General features: G+C 42.9%; 1 protein-coding gene across 1 annotated transcript in view; it reads left to right on the forward strand.

Moving 5' to 3' along the window:
• The window catches only part of bsna (bassoon presynaptic cytomatrix protein a), a 58,411-nt gene that overhangs the window by 10,654 nt on the left and 29,794 nt on the right, over window positions 1–17,963 (forward strand). Inside the window, 1 exon segment of the mRNA XM_089011646.1 lies at window positions 10,007–12,127. Coding sequence (XP_088867772.1) covers window positions 10,007–12,127 — 2,121 coding nt within the window.

The following is a 17,963-nucleotide window of genomic DNA, read 5'->3' on the forward strand; positions in this document are numbered from 1 at the left end:
CTTCATGTCCTCTCTGACCACATCCATAAACCTCCTCTTCGGTCTTCCTCTCTGTCTCCTGCCTGGCAGTTCAAGGCTCAGCATCCTTCTCCCGATATAGTCACTGTCTCTCCTCTGGACATGTCCAAACCATATCAGTCTGGCCTCTCTGACTTTCCCTCCAAAGTCTCTAATATGAGTTGTCCCTCTAATGTATTCATTCCTGATCCTATCCAACCTGGTCACTCCAAAGAAAACCACAACATCTTCATCTCTGTTACCTCCAGCTCTGCTTCCTGTCTTTTCTTCAGTGGCACTGTCTCCAGTCCAGTCATCATGGCTGGTCTCACCACTGTTTTATACACTTTTCCTTTCATCCTAGCTGAAACCCTTCTAACACACATCCCACCTGACATTTTTCTCCACCCGTTCCAGCCTGCCTGGACACGCTTCTTCACCTCTTTTCCACCCTCTCCGTTGCCCTGGACAGTTGAACCCAACTACTTAAAATCCTCCACCTTCTTTATCTCTTCTCCCTGTAGCATCACTCTTGGACTTGGATCCCTCTCATACACACATATATATTCCATCTTGCTGCGACTGATCTTCATTCCTCTCCTTTCCAGGGCAAACCTCCACCTCTCGACTTTCTCCTCCAAATATTTCCTGTTTTCGCTACAGATCACTGTCATCTGCAAACATCATGGTCCAAAGAGATAACATCGTCTGTGAGCCTGTCCATCACAATAGCGAATAAGAAGGGACTCAGAGCTGACCCCTGGTGGAGTCCCACCTCCACATTGAATCCATATGTCACACCGACAGTACACCTCACAACTGTCTTACAGTCATGATACATGTCTTGCACCACTCTGACATACTTTTCTGTCACTCCACTTTCCACCCTTCATCCTCAGCGCCCTCCTCACTTCATCTTTGCTAATGTTTGCTACGTCTTGGTCCGCAACAGTCACATCTTCTACTCTTTGTTCCTTCTCATTTTCCTCAGTCATCAATTCTTCAAAGTACACTTTCCAACTTGCCATCACACTACTGGAACCTGTTAATACATTGCAGTCCCTATCCTCAATCAGCCTAACCTGCTGCAGGTCCTTACCATCTTTTTCTCTCTGTCTCGCCAGCCTGTAAACATCAGGCTCGCCTTCCTTGCTGTCCAGCCTAGCATCCAAGTCATCATAGGCCTCTTGATTGACCTTTGCCACCTTTACTTTAACCGTGCGCTGCATTAAATGTCTTGCTAACATGGCCCATTAAAATTGGGGATCAATAATCCAATTATACCTCGCTTAATTTTATGGTCCAAATGGGACTTAGGAAACCCAAACAACCCTTTCAAATGGTCTGAATAGTTAGAAGTCATCGTATACAAATCTATGCAGCAAAGATACATTTGTTCGTGTGAATTCACATTGGACAAAGTCATTTGCTCACATATGTCAGTCATTCCCACAGGTGATAATTTAGTCACTTCCCGAGCATACAATTACCTTTCACATTAGGTGTTGGGAATGAGCAACTCCAGTGGTACTTCAGAGCATGGCATTGTGGGTAAATCAATGATTCATTCGCTTTTTTTACTCCCCTCCTGCATCCCCATTCTTCGTATTTCAGGTTGGCACTCATGACTTTACCTACACGCGTTTAGTTCTTCCCTTAATATATGTCTAGGGGAAAATAAAGCACGCTGATGGTGCCATTAGGAAGAAAAAAAAAGGTGGCATCATCCACATAATCATGACAATGGGACACAAGAGACACATTCAAACAAGAACAGGCACACGCACTATAACACAAATCACGGCAAGTAAAACTGTATTTATCCATTCATATTTTTTATTGCAAGCCTATACTAGCTCATTTTGGGTCAGAAGTGTGCAAAGGTGGATGTTGGGAGAAACTTGGCGGTGGCCCTGGACATCCATCCGCGGATGCATGTCTGCTCTATCTTTTAGAAAGTATATATATATATATATATATATATTTCTTAGGTTGGGGGCATAAAGATAAAAAATATTCAATTGGTCCCTTTTTAAAGGGCCTTTTTGGATGGACACAAATCATATTTTAGAAGCAAAAAAATAGATAAATGAAATGAAACTGTACCCCCAATCAAATAAAAAAAATACAGAATCTATGCAACATCACAGCGTGTAAATATTTGTCCATTTATAAATTTTACGACCTTTGGGTCAATCCTCTTTAGATGACAATTACAGATGGAGGTTGATTTGTCTTCAGTCTGTGACTGGTGATATGTTGACTAAAGCCTATAGGGGGCACTACTGCTCCCTTTTTCCTCAAGTAGCCATAGGGTTGCCCTGATGGCTCTATCATGATCTTCTGACTTTTTCTCCTTGGACTTATCTTCACGCCCTTCCTCGCACCCTCGCTGTCTGTCAGAGATGGGGGAGGAGGATTTATCTTTCTTCCTGCATGGACAGGATCAGGTCTATTTTGGGAAAGTAGAATTAGATGGAAGGTAAGGGGTTGGAAAGTGGGGAGATTGGGGGCGGGGGTAGGCATGAGGATGGGGAGAAGTGAGGTAGATGAGGACTCTATCATGATATGCCCTAACTTGGAAAAGTTCCTTTGGTCAAGCAAATGGGGGGGATCCATGCGCACATGCAACCCCCCCCCCCATACACACATATAAACATGCATTGACTTGAAAACCCCCACACGGAGTAGATGCAGCTGCAAGCCCAGCAGTTCATGCGCGGGAATTCCTAATGAGGCGTTTTAAATGATGAATGCACTCTGCTGGCACTCACATGGATGCAGATGGGAGGATGGCGCTGGGGCTCCGAGCCAGGCTGCCGCTACACTACGACAAAACCAAAATGCAGATCGTGGGAGTAATATAGCGGAGGATTTTAATTGCGCTCCCAGTTAAAAGAAACTGAAAAACTGACACAGAGCAAAAGAAAATGAAACTGTGCCTATTTGAAAATGTTTAATCAAACCGTGTTATTCTAATTGGAGTCTGCTCGCTTAAAGCTAACAAATAGCATGAAGTAAGTGCCGCTGAAACCGCTGAAAACTAGTCCGCCAGCCACCGTGGTTTGGTTTGGTTGGTCCGCCGAAAACTATTTCGTTAGCCAAGACTATATGCTCGCGAATTTAATGTTCATGAGACGAAAACTTCATGAGCTAAAGTGTTCGTAAGCCGAGGTATCACTGTATGTCACTTCCTTGTGTCGAGTCTCATTGTGACCGACGCATTCTCCTCTTGTAGCGTTCCATTGTGAGCAGGCGTGATTGTACAAATAAGTTTTCAAAACAGGTTTCTGTAACGGATTATGGTCGAAAACCGAGGTTTGTGCTTTAAGAAAAATCCACCTATTTAATTATACCGCAGCCATGTTAGCAGTTACATCGAAAGAAAGTCTTCTTACAAACACACTTGGATTAATTGATGATAAAAAAATAAATCAATGACCAGCCGAACTCAACCTATTCTCAACATCACAAGTAAAAGTAATAATATGGAAGTTGATCAAATATCACAGAACTTGGGGGGGCGTTAAGGTGGCAGAAAGCAGAATCACAGAAGCTGCAGGAGGATTTCGAAAGGTTGGCTGACGGCTGGCCCAGCACGATAACGCGCTGTTTTGATCGAGCTGTGCAAACAGGACCACCTTGCATGGGTGATGTCTTATCTCGTATTTTCCTTTCACCGTACCACAGACACACTTTGGTGGCTAGCTGGCGTACCCAAGACAGGAAAATAACAGTGGCAAATGAATAACAAGCTTTAGCATTTGAATCACAACCAAAAAGAAATCGATAAGCCCACAGGGGGCACAGAAATAGAGGGGAGGGGGTGATGAGGGACTGAGTACACCAATTCAATTTGTATTTAGCTCAAGAACACCGCATGGAATCTGGGGAACTAAGACTAATAATAGCAGAGACGAGATGACTAGCTAGCGCTAATGGACGCCAGTGTGCTAACTGGCTAACACAACAAGGCCTGGCTGATGACTTGCGATAATCGATGACCCTTTTAACAAGGACAAAAATATTAGCAACAAATTTGGCATTTGCTTAACGAGGAAGTAACCATGATGTAACGAAAATAACGCTAAATGCCGCAAAGCCTGTATCACAAATTTGCAACAAACATGAAATATATCGTAGGCTTGATTTAATAATTTATACTCATTTTGATGGATCATCTAGAAAAGGAACCATCGTTTCCTTATTTGCACAAAATGTAAATAAAGTAAAATAAACTTTTTAATTTCATAATCCCTCACCTGATGATCTCTTGTCTATGTGTGGGAGTACAGTGGTTGGATATCATAGTTATTAAAAAAAACAACAACAACTATCACGAGGAAGACCAATAAATTTGGTGGAGGAACATTAGAATTGAGACAAAAACGTTAAAAGTAAAGCAGAGCAAAATTATTCACCTCCACGTCAAAAACGGACCTTGCAACCTCCTCATTTGCTTGTATTTGATTTCTGCTGTTCTGTTTTACAATCCCATCATCCCTTCAGTCCTCTCAGATTTACCAAGCTAGTTCAATGGCATTTTATGGCACTTTCTGTGACATTAAAAGTAACAGACCCAGCCACGTTCTATTTGTCTATTCAAAGATTGTATTTCCACTTGTACCATTTGCGTGTGCATGCGCTCGGCGGGGAGGCTGCAATCACACTGGGTTTGTTCCAAAGTGCTGAGACTTTAATTAGCAAACGCTACGCTGTGATTCAAATCAATACCAGTGAACCCATTGGAGTAGTTCAATGGAGAGATTGTGTGCGTACGTGTGTTTGGTATTTGGGCATTCGTCACTATGGAGATCAGGGGTGTCAAATGCATTTTTTTTTTTTTTTTGCCGCTGACCACATTGTAGTATCGATTTCCTCTCGAGGGCCATTTTGAATTTGGGAAAACCATGATAGTGTTTCATCTCCTTCACATGTTAATTACAGAACGCACAAAAAATGAATGAAGAACTCGTTTTCAAATCTGAAGTCAAGAATAATGGTAGTTATTGTGGTTGACATACGACAATTTGAAATTTCGGTTCAGACTCGAGCAATAATCAGGGCACTTTACATGCTTGATTTGCTTTCGCGGGCCGAATAAAATGATGTGGCGCGGCAGATTTGGCCCCCGGGTTTTAACTTTGACACCTGTGATGTCGATATTTTACTGCAGAACAATGTCACAGTGATGTGCATCCATTCCTCCATTTTCTGTATGGATTATCCTTGCTAAATTTGCGGGTGAGCCGCAGATGATCCCTGCAGATTTTGGATTGGTCGCCAGTCAATCACAGACAATTCAACATTTAAACTCTTCATTGTAACCATTCGCCATGTTGATTGATCAGTACACATGTCCATTCGTGTTATTCTTCAGGCAAGTGTAGGTGCCCACATTTTCACGCAAGATATTTTTATTATAACCCCGATATTGTACGCGGTTGTGTCAGTGGCTCCCGTGGCTCCCTCCGGAGAGAAGATGGAGAGAGTGTTTTGCACACAGTTGGACAGCACAGCAGCTGCGAGGTGCCAATTATAATTCATTGATCGCACTTTGCCATGCTATTATTTCAGCTATTAGATCCGCACCGTGCATGAGGCGCTTAAGTTCACAAACATTCCAGTGGTTCTCTCAATGTGTGACGAACACTCCTTTGCCTTATTGGGGTCAGTGTGCAAATTGTAAAGGAAGGTATGGAAAACATCGTTTAATCAAGGGGGTCATTGTTCTCACGTGAAATCATGTTCAGATGACTAATATGTCGGAGTTATTTTCAGAACCGGCTTGCTCGCCGGACTTCGTGAGAAGAAAAGTTCCAGCAATGTCCTTCCAGCGTGTGGAATATTGATCAGTGCATTAGCCGAGGGGGTAAGACAAACTGCTCTCTCAACGGAGACATTTAGGAGAAGAGCTTCCACTCAATGACTTTTATTCCAAAGGCACTCATGCACTCTGTTCTGTAGATATGTGTATAGTCCTGTAAATATAATTTCATAAAAGTGAGAATTTTGCGTTTGTCAGGGAAAAAAATAAGGAATGAGCCCTATAATGTTTTTGATCCCAAATTTGAAGTACTGGAGGTCGATACAGTTTCGGATGTGTTGTGGTAGAGCGTTCCAGAAGGTTGCATACAAAATCCCTCGCTTTTCCATGCTTCATTTATTGCGGCTTGACTATGACTTGTAATTTACCACTGAAATACAAGTTCCACTTAATAACGATCGTGAGAGGTATTCAGCATACCAAACAGACACATCCCTAGTTAAAAGATGCTCCAGCGAGGACCCAGCAAGAAGTGGCGATATCCACTTTGCCTCCGACTGAGCGAAAGTCAGGGAACCCCTGATGTGTTAAACATAAAATGTTAAGGGGGACATTCTTCTATCGATTTAACATGACCCTTATTTCCATTTAGAGTGCCAATCCTGTCAAATTCCAATGTCTTGGTTTAGACGGATGAACATGGGAACAACTGCAAGATGGTTTTCATGTGTGAGGAACCATTTAAAACGTGTTAAGGTGCCCTTGAAGTTAAGCATTTATCATACAAATAGGACCGCTAACTTTCAACAGGCATTTATGGACCCTTTGTACCTAGATCACATGCTGTCATTCTATGCATATTCAAAAATACACGCCTCTGTGGTGTACGAAATATTTGCATTGTACTTTACGGTGGTCCCTTTGTTGCTTTGAAGGGTAAACCAAGTGTAAATAGAAGCGAACGGATCCAAACATGCAAGTAACAGAAAACCCGGGAGGTTCTTGGTTTACGACATACACGGAGATGTTTTGCTGTTAAAAATGGGAAACACTCAAGCTATTTCTGTGTAGGATGCGGTGTGATGACATAAATATTTACTGTAACTATGACTTTCTTAGTTTAGATTAGTAATAGATGATGGCATGTGTTGATTGACATACAATATGAGGTTACGTTGAGTCCTTAGGAATGCATCATTTTTGATGCAACAAAGCTTTTTGTCATGCAGGAGAGTGCAAACTGTTGAGTGCATTTCATGCTTGACGGCCCGGGAGCCTAATACGGCCCGCTACATCATTTTATTAGGCCCGTGAAAGCAAATCAAGCATGTCAAGTGCCATGATGCTTGCAAAAGTCCAAACCAAAATTTAAAGTTGTCTTACGTGAACCCTAATAATAGTCATTAGTTTTTACTTCAAATTTGAAAACTAATTATTCATGAATTTGTTGAACACTCTGTATGTAATGTGTGGAGGGAAAGAAACATTCTAATGGCTTCCCAAATTCATAACGGCCCCCGAGAGGAAACCGTAATTATAATGTGGCCTGCGGCAAAAAAGGAGTTTAACAACCCTGCTCTACAATGTGGGCTATTTTCCTTCCTGACCACCTGGAGGGGCATTCAAGGTCCATTTTGAAAAGAAAGCCATTTTTTTGCCGCATGCCACGGACATCGTACGTTTTGAACAAGACACTGTTTCACACCGATTTTATCCATTGCATTTCTTTTCGTATTAATGCTCGACATCTTTTTCATTAGTCGAATGCCATTTTGAGAGCAGTGAGCAGGAAAAAGGAGCTATTCAGAGAGGATGACTTCAAAATAGTTCTCATTGTGGTCGCCAGTTCCCCTCCAGTACTCCGCTTTGGCTCTTCGATCGGATCTTCTTCCATCCACTTCACTCTCCCTCTGCATATCCTTTTGTTTCTGCGGGCTAATTAATGACAAATTGGATTATAGAGTCACGCTAAACTCTGCCTCCCACGCCCTTTCTCAGCCGAGACTTCGGCTTCACTCTTTTGCCAGATGTGACAATCAGACCACACTTTCATTAATTGTTTTGTCATCGCTTCTGCGAATTTGTGGAAAGATCACTAGTGATAATTATTTGTGTCACACTTTGTCTTCAAAAATAAACAATATTTTTCACCATGGTTAAATTCAGTTTAAAGGCAATTAACAGTTTTCTCATTTTCCTCCTGGTTTGAGGACAGTGAACCTATATGTTTAAATCTTCATATATTCAATTTACATTTTTTTGTCAAAATAAAGCATCAAAATGTTTTTGCGGCACAATACCCAACCAAATAGCACATCACTTCATCCATCTAATATTGCCTAGCTATTCTTACCGATTAGCTCACAAGCTAGCTGATGGCTAACTCCGCTCATCATGACGAATAAAGCGCCATGACAATCTCATTATACGAGAGGCTTTAATATGTTGTATTTTAAGATACAGAACCATAACTTGCTCATGATGTTGTATCACAGGTAGCTGAATAAGGAATCGGTGTAGAAGCGCTTTGAGTAGCTCGTAGGTAGAAAACCTAGGTAAGTGAATGGCCGCATTTTCACAGCTCAAACTTGATGTCAGAAAGATGCAAGAACAATTCGCATGCATTTTTCAGCATGGTATCATCGTCATATTTTCACTCTACATGATCTTCACACACACAAAAACAGCTAAAGAATTGTAAAAATGCGGTGGGTTTAGTGAAATTAAAAAATCCAATGAAATACTTTACGTTGCTGGGTTGTGTGCTGTTTTTAGCAAGTTCCATTATTTTCTATTGTGTGATGTGCAGGTGTCAAATGCAAGGTCCGGGGGACAGATCTGGCCCACCATGTAATTATATGTGACCCGTAAAACCAAATAAAAGATGTCAACTTTCATAATGCTTGCCAAAATCGTTGAGTTAACCCTCTCCAGGACAGCGATTACTTCAGTGGACAGTGTATCATGTTTCCGGGTTACTGTGTAAGTGAAAGGGTAAATCAGTGGCTCCCACACTGACTGACACCGAGCTCTGTCTACCATTTTAGTTACCCACACGTAGGTATAATAGTGAGTGTTGTAAGACTCGAAAACAATTTGCAGACTCAGGCAGAGCAGTTTCACGTCATTATAAAACTGTACTATGAAGCATTTTGGGAAATGACTCGAAACAGCAGTACTATTTTTGTCAAGTCACTGGAAGCAGTTCAATTCTGCACTGATCCTAATCTTGTGTCTCTATTTTGTATATTATCCTGTCAAAGTGGAATATTTTGTTGTTGTGACATATGAGGGAGATTCAGCAGTGGAGGGGGAAGTGGGTGTATGATTGCTGTATATTTTTCACAAAGCATTGTGGGAACGAAAGGGGAAGGGAGCAATGTGAAGAGATTTACAGTGCTGTGCTCAAGCTGCAGAGATGCTAAAATAGCGGTCTTTAACTGCTTGCTGAGTCTTAGCGGCTGATGCAAAGCTGGGAAGACAGACGCAATACAAGCGGCTTGGCATATTTCTGAGTGGAGATTTTTCACAGGCGAGAGGTTATTTTTGTCCATGTCAGAAGACATAAGCAAGGTAAAACCAGGTCTTTAATTAAGCATCATCTGTCGTGTGGAGGAAGAGGAGTAGTGATGTTGAGAGAGGATGAAGGGGGAGGCTCATTTCATAATTGCTCCATTCCGTTTGCGTCTCGTTGACGACGGTGTTTCTGTGTGGCTGCTTGGATTGACATTTGTGACTCTCGAATTATCTCATCCAAGTTGCTCCCATTTCTTGACAGCTGTCAATGGCTAATTGTGGCTATTAATTTTTGTCAAAAATCTTCTCTGTGCTTTCGGTTTTGAGAGGAACTAAAAGCACTGTTCATTGTGTGAAGTGTGTCTCTGATTGTATCACGGTCCACTCGCCTGAGTTGTGTTCAGGGAGCGTGGGGACGGTTGCCACTCAGCAATGATGTACAGTATTTGTGGGTGTGAGTGGTTGTTTGTCTCCTTGCGCCCTGTGACTGCATTTATAGAAACACAAACGTGAACAGACTTAAATTTTTGAAAGTATAGTTCAACATAACATTTGTGGTGAATGGTGCTTTCAGTGAAACATGGATAACATGTCCCAGTATCACCTTTTCGTATTTTATTCTGTGAACTCTATTTCTTCTCAACTGCAGTCAAAACAAATGATTCCAAGACCAATAGCTGAGATGAAGCAAGCCATGAAAACATCCTTTTTCTATTTTGTTTACAGGCCCAGGAGTGGCTGTGTCTCAACTGTCAGATGCAGAGGGCACTTGGCATTGATATGACCACCCCTCGCTCGAAGAGTCAGCAACAGATCCATTCGCCCTCCCATCAAGCGAAACCTCTCGTCCAGCCTCAGCAGGCGGCACCTCAGCCAACACAGCCGACGACTGCAGCACAGCCCAAACCCTTGGCACAGAGCCAGCCCACCAAGCAACAACAGCAGCAACAACCACAGACTCCACTCTATGGACAGAATCAGTCCTACTGTCAGTCACAGCCATATCCACAGTCCCAAGCATTCCCCCAGTCACAGTCTTATTCCCAGTCCCAGTCATACCCTCCGTCTCAGCCGTATCCTCAATCCCAGCACTATCCCCAGGTCCAGGAACATCCCCAGTCCCTACAGTATCCTCAGTCCCAACAGTATCCCGAGTCCCAGCAGTTCCCCCATTCGCAACAGTATCCCCAATCCCAACAGTACCCCCAGTCCCAGCAGCATCCACAGTCCCAGCAATATCCACAGTCTCAGCAGTATCCCCACTCTCAACAGTACCATCATTCCCAACAGCATCCGCAGTCTCAGCAATATCCCCAGGTTCAACCATATTCTCAGGCTCAGCAGGAACCTTACCAACAGTCCCAATCCGGACCACACACTCAGCAGCAGCCCTATCAACAGTCCCAGTCGGGACCACAGGCTCAGCAGCAGCCCTATCAACAGTCCCAGTCCGGACTGCAGGCTCAGCAGCAGCCCTATCAACAGTCCCAGTCCGGACCACATGCTCAGCAGGAGCCCTATCAACAGTCCCAGTCGGGACCACAGGCTCAGCAGCAGCCCTATCAACAGTCCCAGTCCGGACCTCAGGCTCAGCAGCAGCCTTACCGACAGTCCCACCCTGGACCTCAGGCTCCGCAGCAGCCTTACCAACCGTCACAAACCGGTCCCCAGGCTCAGCAACAGCCTTACCCAGCATCAGAGTTTGGAACCCAGGGGCAGCAGCAGCTGCCTTATCAACAATCGCAGCCTGGACCCTTGGGCCAGCAATACCCACAGACCCAGCAGTATCCGCAGGCTCAGCAGCAGCCTTATCCGCAGTCCCAGTCAGGGCCCCAGACACAGCCTCATAGTTCCCAAGGCCTATCAAGTCACACTACTTCCAGTGGCCCCCAAAGCCAGACAGGTCCCTCGCATCAGGGTATGAGATCTGACCCACATTGTCAGAAGGGTCCGAGAGCTGGTGGAGGTTCTGTAGGAGGCCCCAACCAACCTGGTGGTCCAAGGATCCCCCATCCTGGTGCTGTACCCCTTCCTGGCTTAACAAAAGCACCTTCTCAACCCGATTTGGGTCGTGGCTCTCCCATGCACCAGTCTGTGGCACGGCACCATGACCACACCAGAAGTGCTGGTTCGTCTCCAGCTCACAAGCCCCAGACCCAGGCTCATCCCCCAGCCCAGGATGGACTGACCAAGCTATTTGGTTTTGGAGCTTCTTTGCTCAACCAAGCCAGTACGCTGATCAATGTAGACCCTTTGCCCACTTCTTCCACTCATCCTAGTCCTGCACGAGGCAAGGTGGTGTTCAGTAATGCGACCCCTGACAACAAGCAGCCACAACAAGTGGTCTCAGGTGCTAAACAATTTGGCGTGGGTGGCCCCCATACACCAAACCAAATGGGCGGCCCTCGTGCATCGAACCAAACGGGCGGCCCCATTGCACCGAGCCCAATGGGGGGTCTGCATGCACCAACCCAAATGGGGGGTGCTCATGCACTGTGCCCAGCGGTTGGGCCGCACGCACCAAAGCAACAGCAACAGACCGTACCCCAACAACAAGGAATGCCGCAGCAGCAGTCGCCTTCCCTTCAACAGAAAGATCCACAGCAACCTCAAGGGCAGCAACACCGACAAATGCCATCACCTGTACAGAAGGCAGAGCTAAAGCAGGAACCTGCAATTGCACCCACCGCAACTCCGGAGCCAGTGAAGCCCAAAGTGAACTGTCCTTTGTGTAAAACAGAGCTAAATATCGACACTTCCGATCCTCCCAATTACAACTCATGCACGCAATGCCACACTCAAGTGTGCAACCTATGCGGCTTCAATCCGACGCCACATCTGGTTGAGGTAAGGTTAGCGACGTATTAATGTAATATACCCTGCACAAACTATTCTCAAATAGAAATACATTTGAGTCAGTCAAAAAATTGTCAATGAAAAGCAAATGGGGAAGTAACAAGGAAAGGTCACATTCATTCATAAAATTAAAAGCGGAAGATCTGCAAAAAGGGTATATAACTTCAGTGGCTATTATCAACTCAAGGGGGGAAAGCATCTTATTCACGGATCCAGGCAGATTGAAAATGACTCGTTTGCATTGAGGCGGCATGATGCCTTCAGGGTCTTCGGGGAATACAGTTGGTCGTGCTTCTGTACTGTGTTCCTGCCTAGAGATAGACCTAAAGATAATGCATGGAGTTATATTTAGCTACTCCCGCTGGCTGCTAATGTTATTTAGACCGAGAAACATTGTGTGTGTGTGTGTGTGTGTGTGTGTGTGTGTGTGTGTGTGTGTGTGTGTGTGTGTGTGTGTGTGTGTGTGTGTGTGTGTGCGTGTGCGTGTGTGTGTGTGTGTGTGTGTGTGTGTGTGTGCTTGGTAAAGAAATAAAAACAGCAGACAGCAGCTGTATGTCCCAAAAGTCATTTATCAGTTTTTATCTTTAAAATTAAATTATTATACATGTTATGCAGTTGTCAACAACAAAAAATATAGAATATAATGTTTATACTGTAATTTTGTAAAAAATATTTCAGACCAAAAAAATCTACACATAGTAGCCAAAGCTGAATAAGACCATAACTAGATAGAAGGGATGGATAACTATTTGATTTAATTAAAACAAAAACATAACAAAAACTTGTGAAATTAACACACACAGAGTGCTATTCACAACATTGGCCATAGCTAAAATATAATTCTCTAAGATGACAGCGCAGATGACTGGTGGTTTGCAGAAGACAAGAACATGAAAGGGTTGCACTTGATATCGTCAATAATTTATGGCAGTTTTTGAAATATAAATAGTGAGAAAGATGAAATATTAAAAAGGTGACGATGTCTCCTAAAACAGAAAAGTACAGAGTCATTAGGTTTACTGTGGTTGGTTTAGATGGCTTATATAGCGGATTCCTGACTTGAGAGTGGTTTTTGTTCCCCACTCTGGTCCGTTCACTGGTGAACCGACCAAGAAATGTCAACAGACCACTGCCAAAAAAGTGACTAAACAAATTAAGAATCTAACTGCACGAGCATGCATCTGCGTACACTGCATAAGCAGGTATGACTGGGAGAAAAGGATGGGAGGAAGAGTGGTTGGGGGGGTTGACTGAATGAGGCCATTTGTTTGGGCCAGTCTGTCACTCCAGCTTTCACAGCTGTTGCTGATGCCGTCTTCCCAATTATTACTGCATCAGCTCTACCTGGATAAATTGTCAGTGTGCGTGAACTGAGACTGTGACTCAATGAGGTTTTGAAAAAGTGCTGTGGAAATAGACAAAAAAGTATGACATGTTTTTTTTTTAGAATATAGGTCGATGGATCAAGTCAGAATTCGGTGAATGACGCAGCATTAAATTAGAAAAAAAAAAAAAAGTGAGTAGGAGTCACAGGAGGAACCTGCTCCATTTCGCTCCACTACAGGACATCATGCGACAATTAATAATACAACAACTCCACATCTTTTGCTCACTTTCCTTGTAACTTAACTCTACTCCATGTTATTTCTGGCGACCTTTAAAAACAAATAAGAGAACCATAACAAACTGCTTTACATGTCACGATTTGGAATGTGGTGGTGGACCCCCAAAAAACAGGAAGCAGGGAGGAGCTAGGTGTCTTTGGCAAATTGTATTAAAGTCGGCAGGAACAAAATCTCGAACGAAAAAGTCATCCGAACAACAAAGGTCCAAAGTAGCAAATAAAACCATGAGTAGAACATGACAAGATGAAACAAACCGGTTGGACAGGGTGGAACAAACAATGACCTGATACTGAATGGTCATGCCGGGAGTCCTTTTAACCACCACTGATTAAAACGAACAACACCAGTGCAGTTGTAGGCTCGGAGTTACAGTTTCACACATTGGTCGCAAACTTTAACGTGACATTACGTACTGTAAATATACATGAACATAACAAACTAAAACATTGATATGATAATGTGAGGACATTATGACAGAAACCTATGACGTCAAATATAACGGTTTATTCACCTGTTGCTTAAGTTATTGTCATGAGGTGTTTGGTAACAAGAAAATGCTTAAAGTATGAATTTTAGTTATTACAAATACGAATTTGAAATGTTGTGTTTGATACCTGAGTTTTATACAGGATTTTTGTTAGCATTGTTTTTACTTTTATCAAAGACCCAACAGACCAGTGGCGATTTCATATAAAAGATTCATAATTTAATGTGGTATATTGCTTCTCTGTAAATTCTGAGCTCTCTGTAGTTACACCGCCATTATCCTCCACCTCCTCTTTGTACTCTTCACTTAGTATTTAAGCTCTGCTCTTTTTAGGTGGCACTTGGGCTCAAGGGCATATTATATTTAGTCACCAAAAAAAAAAATCTCTCTCACATGTGCGCCTCTTCTTCCGTTATTGGCAGAGACCACGAGCGTGCGGTTAATCAAGTGCTGCGCTTCAACACGTATACACCATTATCTTTATGCATAAATGAGTTGTATTTATAGTTTTATTAATATCTTATATTCCGCATACTAATCATCTGCGCTCACATTCACTCCTAGGGACAATTTGGAGTGTTCAATCAGTCTGCTATTAATGTTTTTGGAATGCGGTAGGAAACCAGAATACCAGGAGAAAACCCAGACAGAGCGAATAAGCTTTTTTAAAAAAAAATAAAGATCAGGACATGTGAGCAAATGCACTTTTGTATATCAGAGCAAGAGACATCAAGAGTGTGCGTGCAGTACCTCGAAGATGTCTACTTTTAATGTCCCACTTTTCCCCATTTCTCACTCTCTTCATCATTTTAGTTTTAAGTGGGTCACGGAGGAGAGATGCCTTGGGCTATGTAGATGATTAAATGCACCACCCACCCCACCACACACACACACACACACACACACACACACCACACACACACACACACACACACACACACACACACACACACACACACGCACGCACGAACACACACGCTAAAATGGCAGACCCCCACAGGAACACCATGTGTGATTCTGAGACGGTTAAATTCTTAAGGTGAGGGGATGATGCTGCCAAGGAATGTGGGGAATTCCCTCAGTGGGAACTAGGAAAAGAAAAACTTTCCCTCTCCTCTCTTTTTTTATTTTATTTTTTTAATTTTTTTGACATGCCTTGACTTCATCCAATAAATGCTGATTTGGAATGCTTCATTAATCTCCTGTTTATTGGCTTGAAACAAACTGTACTAATTGCAAACTAATTGAAAATGCAAATCCAGTGAGGAAAGCATCAGGTGACCATAAAGAGGGAACTGCCTTCACACGTGAAATAGAACCAAAAAATCTCAAATCTGATTCTCGGTTCAGGCGGTCCAGTAGTGAGTGCTAAAATCTCACAGGCTCAGGCCCTCTTGTCTGGAGTTTGCTTTGGATTTTCTTCGGGTACTGAAGTTTCCTCCCATATTTCAAAAACATGCCCTCTTGTGTGAAGTTTGCATGGGTTTTCTTCAGGTACCCAGGTCTCCTCCGACATTTCAAAAACATGCACTCTTGTGTGAAGTTCGCTTGGGTTGTATTCGGGTACTCAGTTCTCCTACATCTCATAAACATGCCCTCTTGTGTGGAGTTTGCTTGGGTTTTCTTCGGGTACTCAGGTCTCCTCCCATTTTTCAAAATCATGCAAGTTGTAATGGAACACTATAAAATTTACAGTGTAAATTGTTCTGAGATGTGAGTGCGGGCAAATCTGCTTGTTTGTCTCTGTGTGCTCTGTAATTGGCTGGCAATCGGTTCAGGGTGTCCTCCGCTTATTGCTAGGATAGGCTCCAGCATCCCCATGACCTTTACGACGATAAATCCGGATCGGAAAATGAATACATGTAGGTGGAAGTGCTTCAGTCCATGACTTCCAAGTTGTAACCAGTTGCAAACTCCACCCCTGGTCGTCATGGTAACACAAAACCTGAATGGGAAATGACAAAATAACGTCTCTTTTCAACATTAGCGTTATTCATATCAAGCGTACATGCGCTTTGGTGTCTGGAAAACCCTTGAACTTTTCCTGTACTCAGTCAGCAGGTTAGACATGAGAACATTGTTTCAAGAAAGTTCTCTATGTGAGCACAACAGACATTTTGTGGAGGCTCAGTGGGAAAATTTAGCAGCTGGAGTGACTTCAAGTGCCTCGCTCCACCTCAGCATGGTTGTAAATTGTCCTTTAAAATAAATAATCAAATAAATAAATCGAAACAGTTAAAGAGACGGTGGTCTTTTGTGTCTCTGCCACGACACAGCCTCTTCCTGTCTCCCTGGGGGTGCTCATATCAAAGCGTAACCCGCTGATCTGCCTTACTTTTTCTCAGAGCAGCATTGAAAGTAGGACGAGTTAGTGAGTCACGAATTGGAATTCTGCTTGCGTGCATATAAAAAGGGTTCACACATATGGTACGTACGTCATTCCAAGCCTAATCTTTAAATCACAGGTGTGAAAGTCATGGCCCGCGGGCCAAATCCGGCCCTCCACATCATTTTTTTTCGGCCCGCGAAAGCAAATCAAACTTGTTAAATTCCATGATGATTGCTAAAATGTGAGCCAAAATTTCATATTTTTGGATGTCAACCACAATAAAAGTCATTATTCTTGACTTCAGATTTGAAAACGAGTTATTCATTAATTTGCTGTGTGCTCTATATGTAATATTTGAAGGGATTTAAACATTCTAATGGGTTCCCCAAATTCATAACGGCCCACGAGAGGAAACCATAACTACAATGTGGCCCGTGGCAAAAAAAATGACTTTGACACCCCTGCTTTAAATGAAAACGTACTCCCTGGTCACTCAATATTGTACGAAAATGGTAAATAACACCCGTCATTTGGCAAACAACTTCACTCTTTAACCCCAAATGGAAATTGAAAGTAAAATTGAAATTTTCCACCATCTAATTTCTACTACTTCCTCGTGGTGGTCTGCAGATTCCAGCGTGAACACTATTTAATGTTGTTAGTTATCAAATGGTTCCACGAATATTTTTGTCTCACTCTTTTGAAGTACTTTAAATATAAATTGCTTGGCTTGGTTATACGGCGTTGGTGTGCGAGTCCGTCAGGGTTGGAAGGAACACATTTCAGATCCTATTTTGAAAATGTAAGTTGACTATACACATTAAAAAAAATCTTTCAGGACTCACACTGTCAGTTCGACAATGTCGTCAATTGTTGCCAGGATGAATGCTGCTGCTAGACTGTCTGCCAATCACCTGTCAGAACCTCTCACATTGGCAATCGCTGACATCGCTGATAGCTACTAACCCGTCAAATATACGCAAACACTGCGAGAAGGAAAGCATATGCTAACGCGAGAAAACTAACATGCTTAATTGTTACAGACTTACACATGCCAGCACACTTAAAATTGTCTATGTCTGGATCACACATCTGTGCAGGTCCCACCAGTGATTCTCAGTGTCCCACTCTTATCACTTGCGATATTTGGGCTCCCTCTAGTGGCAAGAAAAATAATCACTCAATTAAATGTTCAAGCTCCACATTACATTATAGTCGTTTAAAACGTGCTTTTTCCATTCCAGAACATTATATTTGTGAAATATGTTTCAGTTCTTTTTAATTTTCAAGTCTCGTACATTTTCAGAACATTTAAAGGACAACCTACCTCATAGAAAACGCAGCATTGAAAAATGAGAGGTAATCAAGCGGATGACTGGCCCGGGA

The sequence above is a fragment of the Hippocampus bargibanti genome, linkage group LG01, assembly GCF_051943395.1.
Source record: "Hippocampus bargibanti isolate YZ-2025 linkage group LG01, ASM5194339v1, whole genome shotgun sequence".
In the NCBI taxonomy this organism is placed as follows: domain Eukaryota; kingdom Metazoa; phylum Chordata; class Actinopteri; order Syngnathiformes; family Syngnathidae; genus Hippocampus; species Hippocampus bargibanti.